The sequence below is a fragment of the Pagrus pagrus genome, assembly GCF_965226575.1.
Source record: "Pagrus pagrus genome assembly, chromosome: 11".
NCBI lineage: Eukaryota > Metazoa > Chordata > Actinopteri > Spariformes > Sparidae > Pagrus > Pagrus pagrus.
Window position 1 is genome coordinate 20,932,874 of NC_140195.1, and position 18,414 is coordinate 20,951,287.

At 40.9% G+C, this 18,414-nt stretch overlaps 1 protein-coding gene across 1 annotated transcript; it reads right to left on the reverse strand.

Annotated features, from left to right (window-relative positions):
* Positions 1–7,181: 7,181 nt before the first annotated feature.
* On the reverse strand, positions 7,182–8,646 carry LOC311265769 (transcription factor HES-2-like; the record flags this gene model as incomplete). Its single annotated transcript, XM_084367751.1, is given in 5 exon segments — positions 7,182–7,957; positions 8,062–8,245; positions 8,352–8,572; positions 8,575–8,598; positions 8,601–8,646. Coding segments are annotated over 5 exon segments (807 nt in total). The 3' UTR covers positions 7,182–7,625.
* Between the last annotated feature and the right edge of the window lie 9,768 nt (positions 8,647–18,414).

Here is an 18,414-nt window from a genome sequence, read left to right on the forward strand (position 1 = left end):
AGCTGACTGCAGAACATCAAACTGAGGGTCACTCATCCAGTCTTTCAACAAATAAGGTTTAAAATGGAGTGAAAGCACACACAAATGGAGTCATAGGTTATCTAAGAGCAGCAAAGACTTTTCATCCATTCAAATGAGAATACATTTTCTCCAGTATGCTGTAACTGAAGTTGCTCTCTGTGTCTTTCTATACCAGCTGGACTTGGAGGTATCCCACCTGTCATGCAATCTGTTACCACGCATCAGAACAGAAAAGATTCCACCTTGTAGTGCCCTATAGACCACCTGGCCACAATGCAGTTTTTAGACAAAGTTTAAGATTGTATTTCAGTCCTTGTTACTCATTCTGATGAGATTCCCAACCCATGAACAAGGCCTTCGACCCTCTAAGTACTTAAGTCCAAGTTAAGTCTTTCCTGTGCTTCTCGATACTTTTGGTTTCACTTAGATGAACCTCGTCATTCAGCCCGTCCACTCAATTCTACGTGTCCGATTCACTTAAATTGTCGAACCCAGTCGTCAGAATACATGTTGGCAATGTACTTTTCTGCAAACCACAGATATGTTGAAATGATTTTATGTTGTGGCAGTGCTATGCTTACAGTGTGGTTAGGTTTAGACGCAAAACCACAAACACGGCTGCATTTTGTCCTGACATTTCATCAAAAATATCTGCTTTTGTTGCCACTAAGACAGCTGAAAAATATCCCAGTGTCTCATTAAAAACACCCATCCAGTTTCGCGCTTGCAAATATTGAAATGCCATCCCGAACAGTGATCTCTGGCCAAACATTCACCCCATCTCCATTGTAGAAATGTTGTAATGAGATGTATTGAGGTCCTTCAACATCTGCCAGACTATGCTCAGAATGTTTTATGAGTCTGTGGTGGCCAGTGCTATCCTCTATGCTGTTGTGTGCTGGGGCAGCAGGCTGAGGATAGTGGATACCAAAAGACTGAACAGACTGATTCCCAAGGCCAGTGACGTTGTGGGGGTGGAACTAGACTCTCTGACGGTGTTGTCAGAGAGGACGCTGTCCAAGTTGCATGTCATCTTAGACAATGATTCTGATTCTAATGAAACGTACAAATTTATGTATTAGTGGTTTGCAGAAACGTACAATGCCAACATTGTATTATTTGCGACAGGGCTGAGTGGTAACACCTTGACTTGATTTTATCACATGATTGAGATTTCTACTCTGCCTGTCTCTCCTATTACATCCATGGTGTCAGTTCACTTTTTTGTTTACTACTTGCCACATTGGTCCATCAATTAGCCGCCTTTCACTGCATTTACAGGTTCTGGTGAAAATTGCCAGTGAGTTACCACCAGTGGGTCTACACCCTGCTTTACTGATGAAACACTAGTCTGAAAGGCTCAATTTATGAGATGGCTGATTGTTGAGTCTCATTCCCAACCCCTCATATCTGATACTTTGGACCTACCAACCCAAAGCGTAAGTATTTGAAGAGTTGGGAATTAGACTCGATAAATCAGCTATTTTACAGATTGGACCTTTAAGCAGACCTAAGAAAAATGGAACACAAATGGTGTGAATCAAAACTGAAAGTTTTCTACCTCTCATGTCAAGAGTTAGTATCAAATTACAAGCACGCTCTGTCCACAGCCAAAGCTCCCTGCTTATCTTGCTTTATCAGTAACAGTTAACACAATCCTAGTTGACTCTGTATTCAAACATTCTCTAAACAGTCGTCTGGGAGCAAGACTTTTTCTGTAGGAAAATAGATGAGATCAGATACTTGATGAGTTCCTCATCTCCAGCTACCTGTAAAAATCTTCACTGTTATATTGAAACGTTGAATCCCAGTGAGTCCTCACAACATTTGAGACTATGTGTCTTTAAACAACCTGCCACCTCAACCCCAGACCAGTTAAGCTGTTCAAGCTGTTCTGTAACCATTTCTGGGACCCACAATGCATATTTCTTGTTTATTTGTAATTTCTTTTACTTAAGAAACTACTTTCAGATTTTTCATACATATCAAAGTCATTTTTAACCTTTTCAGTCAGCTTTCAGGGCCTGTCACTCCTCTAAAACAGTGGTCACCTTTTGCTCACTATGTACCTCAGTGCTTCCATGTGTGAGTAGATCTCAGTGCAGCATTTTATCCCATTCATGCAGCGTGGGGGTGGGGTGGGGAGTAGCAGAAGATGGATCAACACCAAACTCGACAACTATCAGGACAAAGACAAGACAATATAATGAGGCGTATCTTGCCCTCGGCTGGGTGGGAGGGCTTGAAAGGATTGTTATCTACAAAAGAGGGGCCCTGCTGAAAAAGTTGGGGAGCCACTGTCTAAGTGTATCTATTAAGACTAATACTTATCCTCTGTTTGTTTGTTTGTTTTCCCAAAACCAAGCTGTGTGCCTCTCTGTCTCTTTGTCTCTCTCTGGATCTTCATCCTCCAGTAGATTCAGCCTCCCCTCTTGTGTCTCTCTCTCTTCCTCTCTGTGTTTGTTTCCTTTCTCCTCTCAGTGTCACCGGGTTGCTTTAGTCTTGCCTCCTCTGTGTTTGTGTGGTTCCCCTTCTAGGTTTCTGTGGTGGAGAGGAGGTTATGTAGCTCAGGTTCTATCCGTTTGGTGACACCTGAAGTTGCTCAACATCCTCTTGGATCCATATTCTTCATATATGTTTTTGAAAAATATCTTCAGTTCAGCCATCCTGATTGCTGATACTGTAATTTTACTATGTTGGTCATTTTATTTATACATGACATCTACTACATGTCTGTTCTTTCAGGAAGAGGTATCTCCAATGTTGCTCTTCCTGTGAAATCTTCCATTGTTTCCCTGTTAGAGGGGCTTTATTGGGAGTTTATTTTTCTCTCAGTCCAGGGTCTGAGCATACATGGTGTTGTATACTATGCAGATTGTAAAGCTCCTTTAGACAAATTTTGATATGTGATATTGGGCAATGTAAAGACAATCGATTTGACGTGACACTGTATAAAGTAATGGTCAGAACTGAAAAATCAGTCAGGATATTCTTTCTCTATAGTATGGATCAAGCTCCAACATCACTGGATCCTACAATTTCCATTATGCAACTCAATAGCATCTTTCATTAGACCCTCCCCCCAAGCCCATGTTTACCAGCTGCAAAAGCGTGGCTGGTATTGTTCTCACCTTTTAAGCCTGTGGGTGTGTTTGTGTGTGTGTGCGTGGTCCTGAATACACCTATATAGAAGAACTACCACAGAAGTGGTATTTGGCAGGTAGGCACTGGCAGGTGTTTTTATGTCTGTCTGTCATGATAACGTCACAGTCGTGCAAGATGCAATCTTTGCAATGCAACACTTTACAGTGTAGCTGAGATCAAACAAAGGCTGAGGTTGCAGAGGGCTGTGGTCCAAGCAAGGGTGGCTGAAAGTAGGGAGGAAGGAAGTTGGCCCACATTTGTTTTCATGCAGTCACCACCCTGACCTCGTTTGGACCTCCACACCCTCATCTGCTACTTAAAGGACACACTGTTTGCTGCATTGCCATTGGATGAAATTGGGTGGAAAATCTAAATGTAATAAGGAGGGGCTCCTTGAAGACATAATGTGCATAGATAATAATAATAAGTATAATGACCTGATGAAGCCAGAAGTGGGTCATCCAAGAACAAGCAGAACAATGTGGAATGTCGAATACATCTTTTCATGCACATGAACCCGGTCTAATACAACAGTCCTGCAACTAATCCCATCTTCAGGAAGGGGAAATTATTCAGGTTTTGTTGAAGCTGTTTTAAAGAAGTGTTGATTCACTTTTATGGTAATTTTGGTAATTGTAGTTTGTGCATTACACTGGGATGTGCTTCTTCTTTGTCCACCATGTTAATATCAATGACATTAAGCACCTCACATTATTACCAAACATGATTAAACAGCACTACAAACTGCAGCCTCCAAAATAATCATTAAGTTGAATCAACACCTCTCTAAAACAGTTTTTGATTAAGAAAATTAAAGCCTTCATGAAGGTAGGATTTAATGTGCTGCTTTTGTAACAGGTGACGTTAGTTTTAGCATGGTGTAACTAACAAACTGGAAGCTGAGTGTATATGAGTTTGCCATTGATGCTTTTGTCTAAAGCGACTCAAAATAGGTCCATTTAGTCACTATAGGAACAAGGAACCTTAACAACTTCAAAGATATGTTCATATTTTCTTAAAAGACCTTTGTGTTAATTAACTTTCCACTGCAGCTCAGCAAGGAAACACTGCCTGAAACCACAAAGAGGGACTTAAATACATGACTTTAGTTGATACCAGCTCAGACTGATGAAGCCTCACCTGAACAATTGGATGCATTTTTGAACATTTGTATTGTATCACTTCCACTTAAGTCGCACTAAGAATAGATTTCACTTCATCTTTAATGCACACAGAGACATTTTAGTATCATTTTAAGATAGACTTAAAATATGTGCTTCAACAAACCATTGTGTGGTTTTGGATCGTTGCCTGTCCCTTTGCTTTATTACTAACCTCTTTCCTTAGAAAGTCTTCTGGAGCCACTGATTTCAGCTCATCCTGGAGAGACATAATAACTCTCCAACATCCGAGATGTTCAAAGTTACTCATACAGTGATTAATACAGAGCATAAACAACTATAGTGTCTAAACTGAATTTGTTAGTAAAATTCAAAAAGTTGTAGTTCAAATCCAGGATGTTGGACCATCCTTTAATGCACCAACAAGGACTTTCAAGAGTCCCTGCTCTCAGCTTCATAACCACAGGAGAAGGACATCATGTTGAATAAAAAGATTTGGGTATCTGTCTCAAACATGTTTCAGGCTTACAAATTGATTTCATATCAAAAGCATTAACATGTATACAAGTAATGACTGCCTGTGAACAAAGTAAATGAGGATTACCATATGCAGTGCATTGGGAGTATTCCGACCCCTTCACTTTTTTCACATTTTGTTATGCTTGTTATGCCTTATGCTAAAAACATAAAATGTATCTTTTCCCCTCATCAATCCACACTCAATACGCCATAATGATAAAGCTGAAACAGAATTTTAGAAATGTTTGCAAGTTTATTAAAAAGGAAAAACTGAAATATCACATTGACATAAATATCCAGACCCTTTATTAAGTATTTAGTTGAAGCACCTTTGGCAGCGAATACAGCATCAAGTCTTCTTTGATATGACGCGACAAGCTTTGCACACCTTGATTTGGGGGATTTTCTGCCCCTCTTCTCTGCACATCCTCTCAAGCTCTGTCAGGTTGGATGTGGACTGTTAGTGGACAGCCATTTTCAGGTCTCTCCAGAGATCTTTGATTGGGTTCAGGTCAGGGCTCTTGCTGGTCCACTCAAGGATAACCACAGAGCCACTCCTGCATTGCCTTGGCTTTGTGTTTAGGGTCATTGTCCTGTTGGAAGGTCCTGAGCGCTCCAGACCAGGTTTTCATTAAGGATATCTCTGTACTTTGCTCCTTTCAGCTCTCCCTCAACCCTGACCAGTCCCTGCCACCCAGCCAGACATGAGGCTTAGAATTGAGGCCAAACAGTTCAATCTTGGTTTCATTAGACCAGAGAATCTTGTTTCTCACAGTCTGAGTGTCCTTTAGGTGCTTTTTTGCAAACTCCAAGCTGGCTTTCATGTGTCTTTCGATGTGTGTCAGCGATGGTTTTGTGTCTCCCATCTCCACACAGGATCTCTGCAGCTCAGTCAGAGTGACCATCAGGTTCTTGGTTACCTCTCTCACTGAGGCCCTTCTCCCCCAATTGCTCAGTTTGGCCAGGCAGCCAGCTCTAGGAACAGTCCCGGTTGTTCCAAATGTTTTCCATTTAAGAATAATTAGGCCACTGTGCTCTTGGGGACCTTTAATGCAGCAGAAATTTTTTGTAGCCTTCTCCAGATCTGTGCCTCGACACAATCCTGTCTCTGAGCTCTGCAGGCAGTTCCTTTGACCTTGTGGCTTGGTTTTTGCTCTAATATGCATTATTAGCTGTGAGACCTTATATAGACAGGTGCGCCTTTCCAAATCATGTCCAATCAACTGACTTTACCACAGGTGGACTCCAGTCAAGGTGGAGAAACATCCCAGAGATGATCAAGACAAGACAGTGTCATAGCAAAGTGTCTGAATATTTATGTCAACATGATATTTCAGTTTTTCCTTTTTTAATAAACTTATAAAAATGTGTAAAATTCTGTTTCCACTTTGTCATTATGGTGTATTGAGTGTAGATTGATGACATAACAAAATGTGAAAATCGTGGAGGGGTCTGAATACTTAATGCACTGTAGATACCTGTGCAACGCATTATAGGGCAGGAGTTGTAAGCCTCCATAGTTCTTCATGATGTCTTACAACAAAGCCATGTAGTGTTGCATGTTAATAAATGATACTAAATTAATTGTTCAGAAATTCAATTATTGGAATGGATCATTATTGTTCTGCACCAGTTTATAAATAACTATAATAAAATGTTGATATATTCATAATAACTGTAATTCATGCACAGCTCATTTCTGCTTCATGGAGAACAATCTTGTTGTTTTGTTGTTGTTAAACAGACGGTAAACCCTCTACTATTCATAGACTAAATGCATGTTTAAACTGTATCCTAGAGGCTTTTGAACGTGACTTATATCCAGTAAAGTCTAGAGGGAGAAGGAGTTTGTGCAAAAGAAGCTTAAATAAGAAACCTGATCCTGTGCAGGGATAAAGAATAAACCCACTGGAAACAGAGTACTCATTTATAATATATACTAATTTTATGATACTAGAAAAACAGCCAAGCCTCAAACTGATGGGGTTTAATAATGGGAGGCAGTCTGACAACCAGTTCACCTATAAACTTATGTTATTGGCAAAAATGACTGAGAAACAAGCCTGTGTTTTTGGTTTGTCTAATTTGTCATTGTAGTTCACAGCTGCAGTCATCTCAGTGTGTTTCCCATCACACGACCAGTCCACAACTTCTTCCCACCACTTTGGCGGCAACTGGAGAGGCGCCTCACATCAGCAACAATGGAGCAGCTGCTCATCAGCATCAATGGGCTCAGGCTGACCCGTGGCTTTATGCGTTTGCGCGCCTTTTTTTATTCCTTTCATGTCACTGAGATTCCTCTCAGGAAGACGTCTGGGTTTAATCATAGACTTGGGACCACCATAAAAAAAAATCAAAGATCAAACAACACAGCCATATTCGTTGAGAGTATTTATTGAAAAGCTTTTGTCGATGACAAACATTTGAAGTGTCGCAAAACATGTTTTTTCTTACATAATGTCACAATCCTACTTAACACATAGTGTTTACAGACTATCCTTTTGCACAGACCAAAATACTTTTAAGTCCATCGTGCAAACCTCAAACAAAATAACCCTTGGGGTTTTACAAAAGTGTTGTCTACAACCCATATCTCTGAAACCCCAAAGAGGATTGCATTTAAAAAACGTCCATAGACTTCAGTTTCTTTGAGATCTGTGCTCGTGTGCTCTCTGGCATTAAACGCAAAATGAGCTCAATTAAATCATCATTCAGCAACTTCAACAATTCTTAACAGCAATGACTACGGTTATTGGAATACAAACAGCATTAATATCATCACAAAATAAATAACACGCATGAGATAAATGTCCATCTAATCTACCAAGGTCTCCACATGGCTGCGCTGACAGCCTGTGGGCCCGGCTGCGCTCTGATGGGAGCCACTGCGCTGCTGCTGCTGCGGGACTGGCTCTCCAGTCTGGAGCTGAAGCTGGATTTGAGGCTCAGGAGTCTCTGTTGGATCTGAGGGAAAGTCCTGGAGCTCTGAGCGCAGCAGTTCAGGCAGGTCGGGGTGACGGTGGCGGACATGGACTGCTGGACGAAGTCGTTGACCCGCTGGCACGCGTCTTGGTCCAGGCTCGTTTTGGGAAGCAGAGCGGAGACGCGCTGGAGGCAGGCTTTGTAGCCTTCCTTGTAACTGTCTGCGGAATCTGGAGGGAGAAGAGGTTTGATCAGTGGATTGCATTTTATAGCCTACAACCTCAAATAAGATAGTTTGTGAAATGCATGTGGTAGTTGTGGAGACGATGCTCACCTTTGACAGGAGTGGATGGGAGATCTCTGAGGAAGCGCACGGTCATTTCCAGAATATCAGCTTTCTCCAGTTTGGAGTAGCGTGCGTTGTCTTTGCCAACCAGAGGAAGAATCAGGCTTTTCAAGTGGCTGAGACTGTCGTTGATACGAGCACGTCTTTTCTTCTCCAGCAAGGGTTTGAGAGTCTGGAAAAAAGTGACGAAAAACGTTATTCAGCTGTACTTTAAAAGAGTCAAATCGGAAAACATTTTAAAGAGGAATAAACGGCTGCAGTTTCTGTCTTTCCCTTACCTTTCTCAGTTCGTTGGCTTGTTTTCTCTGGGCCACGGTGGACCTGGCAGTGAGAGGCTGGCTGGCCTCGGTAGTGATGCTGGGACTCATTTCGTTTGCTGCTTGTTGTTGTGCTTTTTGAGGGGAGGTACTTGCTCTTGGAGCGGCTGAGCTCGAGTGTGCCGCAGATCTGGAGAGCCTCCTATTTATGTGGGTCCGGCGCGTCAGAGGGGAGGGGACACAAGCCATCGTGCTGGGGGGTTGACACAGGGGGGCGATGCCTTTGGGACCTGAGCGGAGCTCTTGTCTGGACCATCTGGTCCCTTTGGGCCCCTGCGTCTACCGCTGGTATGCGGAGTTTCGTGTTGATGCTGATGCTTTATTGCGTTTAAAATTTTACACTTTAACGTTCATCCAAGATCGAATTACGCACACAAGACATACAACGATGTTGTTCTCCTTCACATAGAGGCTGTATCAGACAGCTGCTCCTTTGTAATTTTCTATGAAAAGGAGTCCTTCCTTTTCACCTTTTGTTTATCAAATTGATAAACTTTCTGTTTATTGTCCTGTTTATTTTTGCATCAGAAATCCCCCACATTTGAGCAACCAAATCCCCAAAAGATCATTTAGTTTGTCGAGATAGCTGAAAGTTGCACTGCTACAGCTGAATATGACAAAGTTGGATCAGAACGATTAAAAAATAATAATAAATTCGTTCCTCTTATTGATGCTTATAGAGTGGACTTGGCTTCCCGCCACAACAACAGCAACACAGAGCCAGATGAGTGATTCTGAGGTGGCAGGACTAATCTATTCCTACAATTAATAAACCAGATACCCAAGCCACGCTATGTATGGATTAACATCTGCTTGTGGAGCCTCAGCAGCTTGTTTCCAATATCAACAACACGGTGTTTACCTGGAGCAGAGGGGGAGGAGACTGGGTGACAACCTGCAGCACAAGCAGAGATACTGCACAAGCAGAGATGCGTGCGTCTGTGGAGTACCAACATATATGAGTGCTTTTGTATAGAGAAGAGAAAACTGTCTGCTCTAACACTGCACAACACAAGATGAGGAACAGGCCAGTAATTCAGTTAAAGACTGGAGCTCTTTTGATGTGATGCCGCCTTAAAATTCAAAAGGCTAAACACAGTTTTAAATATAACCTCGTAGATATATAGAAAAGTTATTTATTATAAAATCAACACCTTTCATTTTAACATCACAGCAGAGTTTCAATCTCTGCTGCAGACCACCAAACAGTGCAGTGAGCTGCCAGTGGGATTCACGCGTTCGGCACGCGCCACAACCGCTCAACAGATGGACCCCCCTCCCTCCATCTCCTCTTCCGTCTCTGTCCCCCTCCCCCTCCTCCTCCTCTGTTTCCCACTGTCGCAGCGCTCCGCTGCTGCTCCCATCATCAGCATCCCGGCTCCTGCTCCACTTCTCGTGGCCCCTCACCATCAACGTTTTTGTCGTTTTTTGGAGGAAGTCTCGGGTCACAGCGCATAAACACAATAGTTACGTTGTATAGAAATATTTTGTTAATACGAAGCAAACGACGCAAAAACGAAACTGCAAAGCAAGATCTAATGGAAAGCGAACGCATGAAACACAACAAATAGAGCTAAATCTACTTAAAAGTCTTGCTTAAATTAAAAATAATTACGCAGTCTTATGTTTAACAGATATTTTAAACCACAGTCAGTTGTAGTTTTTTTCAGAAAACACTTTGCAGATATGGCAAACGCAGGTTTTACGCACGGTGCTGTGCGTAAAGCTGGTGTTTACTGAAGCACTAAGGGAATAATAAAGAGCGGGAACATGTTCAACACAATAACATATCAATTTTTTAGTTTATTTATTTACATTTGGAAACATATGTACTTCAACAGGCTCATATCATTTCGCTAAAGATAACGCCGCAGGTTGTCCAGCTGTAGCTTGAGGGTGCTTCAGGGGTTTTATTATCCATCTTTTTTGTTTCAAGCATCAAAGATGCGCCGTTTTGCACGCGTCCTGCCCCATGGGGCCCTAAATAACTGCCATCAGGTCCAGTCTGGGAACGGGCCCTTCGAGATAAGTCCAAAAAAAAAAAAAAAAAGTCCTAGAGAGGCTTCGGTTGGGAGCCTTTTTGTCCTGGTTTCAGCGTGGGTATCCATCTGTGCAAGCTGAGAGCACAGTGATCCTTTGTTGAAGGACGTACAGAAACGTGGACTGACAAAGACATTTCCAGCAACTCTGTGGGAAAGGGATATGATTAGCTTCTTTGTTTCTTCCAGTAAAACTTTAGGCTACTGATGACTACTACTGATGTCAGATTTGAGACAGATAAAGGAAAAACTCTAGAAAGTTGCATTACATGTTTTTTTAATATGGATTATTAAGAATCATTAGAACAACTTCAGAGACAGTTTGGGGGGAAAAGTACATCTGGACCATAAGATGAAAAGGTATTTATGTATTCCCAGAAAACATCTCCAATATCAATCGTTGAGTTTGAGAATAAAATCACACTGATCAGTATTAAATTGGTCGTATAAACGGCATGAGACTGACACGAGCCACAGCGTCCGGACAGATGGAGACTGCGCTCGTTAATTGATGCGTGAAACCAAAAGCGTCGACGGACTCTCTGTCCTCCTGCTGAGGGTGATCGTCTCCATCACGATGGAGGCCTCCAGAATTCTAGGTCTTCCTTCCAAACTACAGCTGAAAGGATGTCTGGCATCCCAAGCCAAAATCTACGCCAACAATGTCCGCATCATACTGAAGCATCTGTAGGACTGCTGGCTGGTGTTTGAGCCCAGCAGCGACACAAACATGTTGAATTTGATTGAACTCCTTGTTGTTCTTTATTTGTGATCAAATCCTTAAAATACGTTTGATTAAAACATACCTTTTTCACCACAAGACCTGATTTTGTATCCTATAATATAAATTATTAATGTAATGATTATTATTATAGTTAGAAAATGTGTGATTTCCAAATTGGTTCCATGTTTGTAGGGTTTGTTTTAGCTTCAGCTCCCCAGCTGTCACGTCTGTTATCTTGTAAATAACAAGGAAGACATATAGAGACATTTCAAGCTTATTCCACAGAGTATGTCTGTTCACCCTGTGGTACCTGAAACAAAACAAATCTAATGAAACCAGTGAAACACTTGATTTCATTGTCACTTTATTAAAATGTGTGTAAAAAAATTATCTATTTAAACTTTACTCTGAGCCTAACCGTTACTTTATTTGCTTAAGAATGATTTATATAGGTACAAGAAGGTGAACTGTATTCACACAGCTAGTGTAAAATATTATGATGGCATTGCAAGAGCACAAATTACACTAAATGGGTCAGTTTGTAGAGTTTGTTGTGATTTTGATGGTTACTAACTGATGATTCAGAAATACATTGAGGAGCAGAATGGAATTTTCTAGTAATAATCATATTGCGATTGGTGTTTGAAGCCCAGTTTAACATTGTAAAGCTCAAGTATAAAAAGCAACTTGCTCAGTATTATTTCAAACAGTTAATCACTATGAATAATGAAGAGTTTAACTGTCAGACTTCCCCAAATTTGAGTCTAAAGTCTGCAGACACTCTGCAGTACCATTTTGCTATGTCCAAGTCATACATGCAGCAGATTGATGGGCAGATCAAGCAGTCAGAGAGAAGTTCACGAGCTGCATCATAGCCTGGTTTTGTTCTATAAAAAGTCAGATACAGTGTAAGAGGAAGAGGAGTCTTTATTGATCACTTATTCTCAGTACAAATTATTAGATATTGTTCTTTGCATTTCACTCATCACTGAGAAGCAGCGCCCAGGGACCAACTCCAATTTTAAACCAGTGCCTCTGTCAAGGGCACCAGCACAAGAATCAACCCAATATACATGTCTTGAAGGTGGGGAAATACACAAACACGGGGAGAAAGTTCAAACTCAACAAAGAACTCCACAGTGCTAACCACTGAGCCATCATGCTAAAATGTTCATCAGAAAAGAGGACAATCAGGCAGCAAATACAACACTGACAACAGGTATCAGTTATACCAACATGTTCGGAGTCGTGGCTGCTTTCATCTGGATCTGTGAAGATGATCAAGAAGAAGAAAAAAAAACAATTTTTTGACTTTCCCACATACTGACACACTGAATTGACCCAAGCCAGAACTTTTCTTGTCTTGTCTCTGATTACTAAACCTATATGGTACAGTGTGCTGTACCCACACAGTAGTAGAGTCACTGATTTCAGACAGAAAAGGGACTGGAGTATGCTCGTTTACAGCTTTTAATACTGCAACATGTTTCAATAGTAATGTACCAACATTTTAACATGTTATTCCCCTCTGAAGTTTGCTGTCCCTGTTCTGAGAAGCACCTGATGCAACTGCACATTGGAGGAAAGCTGGTGTGACACTGAGCTGATCCCTGGAATGGTTATCCAATAAGTTCACCACTAAATCACTTGTTCAGTTGTTGATATTTTTCCACTCACAAAAAACAAAACACTTCACTTCAGACTGCTGATATAATGTTTTTCTCACATACAATCCATTAACGCTACAGTTTTCTTTTAGTATGAATCCATCTCCACTTTCAGCTTGTTGAACCAGCAGCATGCAGCTGTGTTGTTATCCAAGCTGCCTGGAGAGAGAATATCTAAGTAGGTGGATTGTATTTCAACCAGAAAAGTGAGCTCAACTGACCGCTGCAGCTCCATTATCAACAGCTTACCCTGCTACACTAACTCATCGGCAACATGCAGCTGGGCACATATCTCTACTTGTGTGTAGCCAGGACAGAGAACAGAGTAAAGCTACTTTAAAACCATTTCCAGTGTGATTATGTCGCAGTTATGTAGGAGCACAGATAATCGAGAGAATTCAACTAAATAACTATTTATTTCCTTTCGCCTTAGAGTCTCATGAAACCACAGTATTCTGGATGGGGATTCAGACCAGGTTCTTTGTTGCATGCTGCTCCACTCTGCTTGAAGAGTGGTCACTCTCCACTTAATCTATTTTTAAAGAGGCAAGTCTGTGGCTGGAGGCTTTGACAAAGTTGAGGTTCAAGCTGCACTAACTAGCTCCTTCCGTAGCTAAGTCACATCTCACAGTCAGTTTTGTTAGTATGATGCAGGCCGTGAGATGAGGCTGAAAGCCCTAAAAAAATCTGGTTGGTGGACCATGGGTTAATATTGTGTTTGTCAGACTGTTTTTAGGTTCAGGACCAACATTTTACATTCAGGCTGTTGATCTCACAAACTTGATCACTGGACTATTTTCATACCAACCAATGACATTACATATCAGAAATAACACTCACTGTAATGTTACCAAGCTGGTTTTTGTGATCTTGAAGTGAAGAGGAGGTCTCAGAACTGAAATGGCTTCCTGGGAGGACAATGAGCGAAGAGAACTTCATGAACAGCTTCTTTCCTCACATGACATTTGAGATATTGTGCATACGCTCCTTTTTCTGGTAGCTTCTTAAGGACCTCTTCTGTGGCTTTGATCAAGAGCAGGCAGGTGTGGGTGACTGGTTGACACTGTTGCTCCATGTGGTGGTGCTTTGTCAGGTGACCACTGTCCATGGTGCTGAAGAAGGAGAGGGTGTTTTAACGGAAGAAAGCCGTCTATGATGCTGGATTCTGGCTCTGAAGTTATCCATTCACACCTGACAGTACATGTTACATTGGTTCTCCTTCTCATTGTTTTTCTGCTTTTGTCTTTTCTTTGTTTAGATGCTCAATTTGACACTTAACCTACCCAAAAGGCTGTCTGAGATGTGTGTTAATGAAACAGAGAAGCAATATCTATGTGTGGACTTGAGTGAGCCCTCCAACACAGACACAAAAGAAAACAATCAAATTAAAAGATCCATCTTGCTTCTTTCTTATCATGTTTCTTATCATGAGTAACAGGCAACAAGTGCAACAAAGTGCTAAAAACCGTGTTGGCATACGAGAATAAGAGAATGGAAAGATGATCACTGTCCTCTGTGTTTATCATTGAGGTCTTAGTGGGAGATTACATCAGACTGCAGTGCCTTAAATTGAAGGAAATTTTTGACATTTTGCTGTACACCATATTTAAAAGATTTCATGGCAGGGCTGTTGTATTGGATTGCATTCAATTGTATAGTACAAAGTGGCAGTGAGTGAACAGTGTATTCCCCTCTGCCTTTGATCACTTCTACACACTGTTGCTGCTTTCATGATGGCTCTAGGTCGGCTATGAATCAATATTTAAGGTTTTTTTAAAAATATCCTTTCATCTTCAGCTGAAAACAGTTAAATAGACATGATAGTGTGCTGAAGGTAGAGATGCTCTTTGTGTGACTTCAGAGGTGGTGCAGGGGAGGGGGGGCAATAAATGAAGTAAAATCTTTTAGATGTATATAATCTAGCTATATAAAAATGTTTAATGTTACCTTAAAAAATAGTGAATAATTCGTCTGCAAATGTTTTTAGCGTTGTTTTGTTCTGTCAGAGCACTGATGTGACACTGTCACGTCTCTCTCTCTCTGGGGATGCAAAAAGGAGACCTATCATCATTTGCCAAGAAGCTTCCCACGCCTAAAACAACGCTGTTTTCATAAAGCATCTGCCACCAGTGACGGAAATACAAACTTTGTTTTTTCTCCTGAACGATGTACATTGACGTCACTGATTCTGTCCCGAGGTCTGCCTCAGCATCCATACAGGTCACGTGCTAAAGGAGACGCTAACAAAAGATATAGATGATTTGTAGTAATTTTAAGATAAAACATCGATTATAAAGCAGCCAAGATAATGCAGAAAAGTTGTCTTCATCAAGTTGGTGGACTATATATGTATTTGGATTCAAGTTCAAATCAGTCAAATCAAAATTTAAGATCTTATATATATATGTCGAATTATTGATACTGCCTCATATCTAAGGATAATTTAAGGATGTGAGGATATAAAACTAATGTCTATTGGACGCTATTAAACATACACAAGCACTATTGAAGCCGGAGCTGAAACACATTGTAGAAATAAAAAATGAAACTGCTATAAAACACAGACCTTGATACATAAATGTTGAATGAAAGATCACAGGTTATAGTTGAATTATTCTCTGTGAAAATGGTGGATAAAGGACATCATAACTGGAGAAGGTTTTCATGCAAACACTTTAAATTAACGTTATAGAGATTTTGCCATTTATTGCGCCCATAGTCATTGTTCCCCTACAATATACAATCCAAATTGCAAAGCATCGAGCCTGGCGTCGCTTTCAGAGGCGGAGAAACCTTTTTTTTGCCTAATTGTACATTGCATAAATCAGAAGGATGGCTCAGACAGGATTTGAATATCTAGCCAAGCCTAACCAAGCCAAAAGCCAAGCTGCAAGACAGAGCTCACATCTGGTGGTGCAAATTTGTTTTGCTCCTCAAAGTTGACAAAGGTAAAACTTGTGGCGTCGCATTGGCTTCTCCACCAATAGCTGTCGTCCTCGGCTCTGACTGACTCCACAGTCATGCGTCTCAATGTGCTGCTCCAAGACCCGCATCCAATCTAACAGCAGTGTCTCTACACTGTATTCATGTTTAGGGATCGTGCATGAATGATGAAATAGAGACACCACTAAACACTTTGTAAGGTTGCTGTTTATTTCTTCATCTTTGAGTGAATAAGGTAGGATTTGGGAGGATTGGAGCAGCCCCAGCGCCGGGCGAGGTATTGGACAGGCAGGACAGGCGGCTTGTTGGCGGGGTTTTTGAATATTGGATTTGTGATTGAGGGGAATCCATTGTGCTGCCATATCAGGGGCACGAGAACAGCACGAGCCAGGCGAACAAAGGCAGCAGATGGCTTTCCTGCTCCGATGAATTATTTTTGAAGTTACAGAGACACGGGGGCCATTAAGAGTTGTCCGGGGGGAAATTAAAGAGTGGGGACAGGGTTAATCACGAAAACACTTTTAGGCTGCACAGAGATATTCTATATTGCTGCAAAGTCCAGAAGAAAAGTCAGATTTATTCTATATCTCAGAAAGTATGACTCATTTCATTGCTGCAGCTGCTAATGAGGATGTAGTAAAATAAGAATACAGGGCTCACATTTGGGCAAAAAAGTGGTGCTTGAGATTCTGGACAAATTGACCCTTTTATTACATTTTTTATTTAAAAAGGAACCTGGAAACAGCAAATAAGCCGTTAAATTGCTCTTCTTCTGGTCTTGCAAAGACACTCCAGCTTCCAAATAGTCTTAAATCAGGCTATGAGAAAAAAAAATCAAATCAAATCTATCCTTACATTTTTTTTAAACCTTACTAATATTATATATTTTATATAATATATTTTTGCACGCTCCTGCGCAGTCCTCCATCAGTGAAGCTGAACCAGGCCACAGGGGGCGTGGCCTGCCCGAGAGCTCCGCCCACCGCGAGAACGCGTCTCTGTCATTGAGCCTCAAACCTCGTGTAGGAAAAGGGCGCTCAATACAAGTGCAGCCTTCAGCCAGCGACGACCTGCGAGCACTGCTGCATGGGCTTTAAATGACGGGCAGAGGGAGAACCAAGTCACACCCTGGTATGTAAGCTTTTCCTTCTAAAAATACACTGTTATATACCTGTCATTATATACCTGTTTGTGTTTTGAACAAGTCAATGATGTGCAGTATTTAGGGCTTTAATCTCAAAACCTCAGCTACTTGTCCTCAATGTGCTGTTTTAGTGTGCTAAATGTTTAAGGTCTTATATGTAAAATATCTGTCAGTATTTGATGTAATGCTATCTGAGCTTGAGTGAACAGATTTGGCCAACAAGCTGAAAATGTAACCTATAACCAGGCTGTTTAACTGTAACACGTGACTGTGCATGTTTCGTTTTATTGCCTAATATTAAGACGTGCATTTCATAATAATGTGTGTCTTTACATCTCTTATATGGTGTGCAGCTATTCTGCCTCCATTGAATGATGCACAGTTAGTTGGTGGGGCTACGGTCAAATAACTGAGGACCCTAGCCTAAACCTATAAATAAGATAATATGAGATAAATCATTTGAAGCAGATAGAAACCATCAGACCACGTTAGCACGTTTTTCAGTGATGAAAGTGATAAAACTTCCTTGACTTTTCACTGTGGACGCTGCATTGTTCAAACGCCTGTCTTGTCAAATTAGTTGTCCTGTTTCTGTCAGTCGCTAATGAGTCTGAGTGTGAGAAAGTCTGACCCAAGAAATTCTCACTGCAGCTCACGGATGACTGGCTCGCTGTGGGAGAGACACCACGCCTGCACGGTGAGCTCAAGGGGACAGACGACATCTAAACTTGTGTCTCAAGGCTCTGAGAAGGAAAGAAGATTTGAGAATAAGATGCTTGAACTTAGACTCAATGATGACCTTCTACTTCATTAAACAGCATGTTTAAGTTCTGCTTTTGTTATAATGCTGTTGTGTAGTCTATTTCTAGAGATGTAACTGCAAGTACAGAGATCATCAAGGGAAACACAAACTATAGGTTACCCTAAACAATAGGTTATGCAGAACATGTGTCTGTCTTTCGATATATTTACATCTGTCTGGACCCTGTGTATTTTACAGGATGGTATCTAATAGAAAAGTTGGACTGAGGTAAACAATGATGTCTGAAACAAGATAAAACGTTTTATTGTAAAAAGTTAAAGGGTTTTTATTAAATATTTCAGTCAGGAAAATTACATAGACAATATTAAAGCTGTTTATGGTCTGAAATAACCTCTGAACTGTAAAATGGAGGCTTGTAGACTTAATGATTGTTGAGATGATGATATTTAGGGTTTGGAGTGAAAGAGGGGAATCAAATAATAAGCCTTTGAGTAAAATAATTGTAGGCTACATCAAATTGTAAATAAAACAAGCTTAATATCAGCATTTCAGAGGGCATCTCACAGTATTGGCGAGCACAAGACAGATTTTTGAAGGAATACATATTTACTGTCTATAACCACCATTCATGAAGTGAAGGTTGACTTAAACTGAGACTTTTTTTAAATGTCCTCAAGTCAAATGTAAAAATGACTATTACAAATATAGATATCAATTGTATACATTCATAATAAGATTTAAATA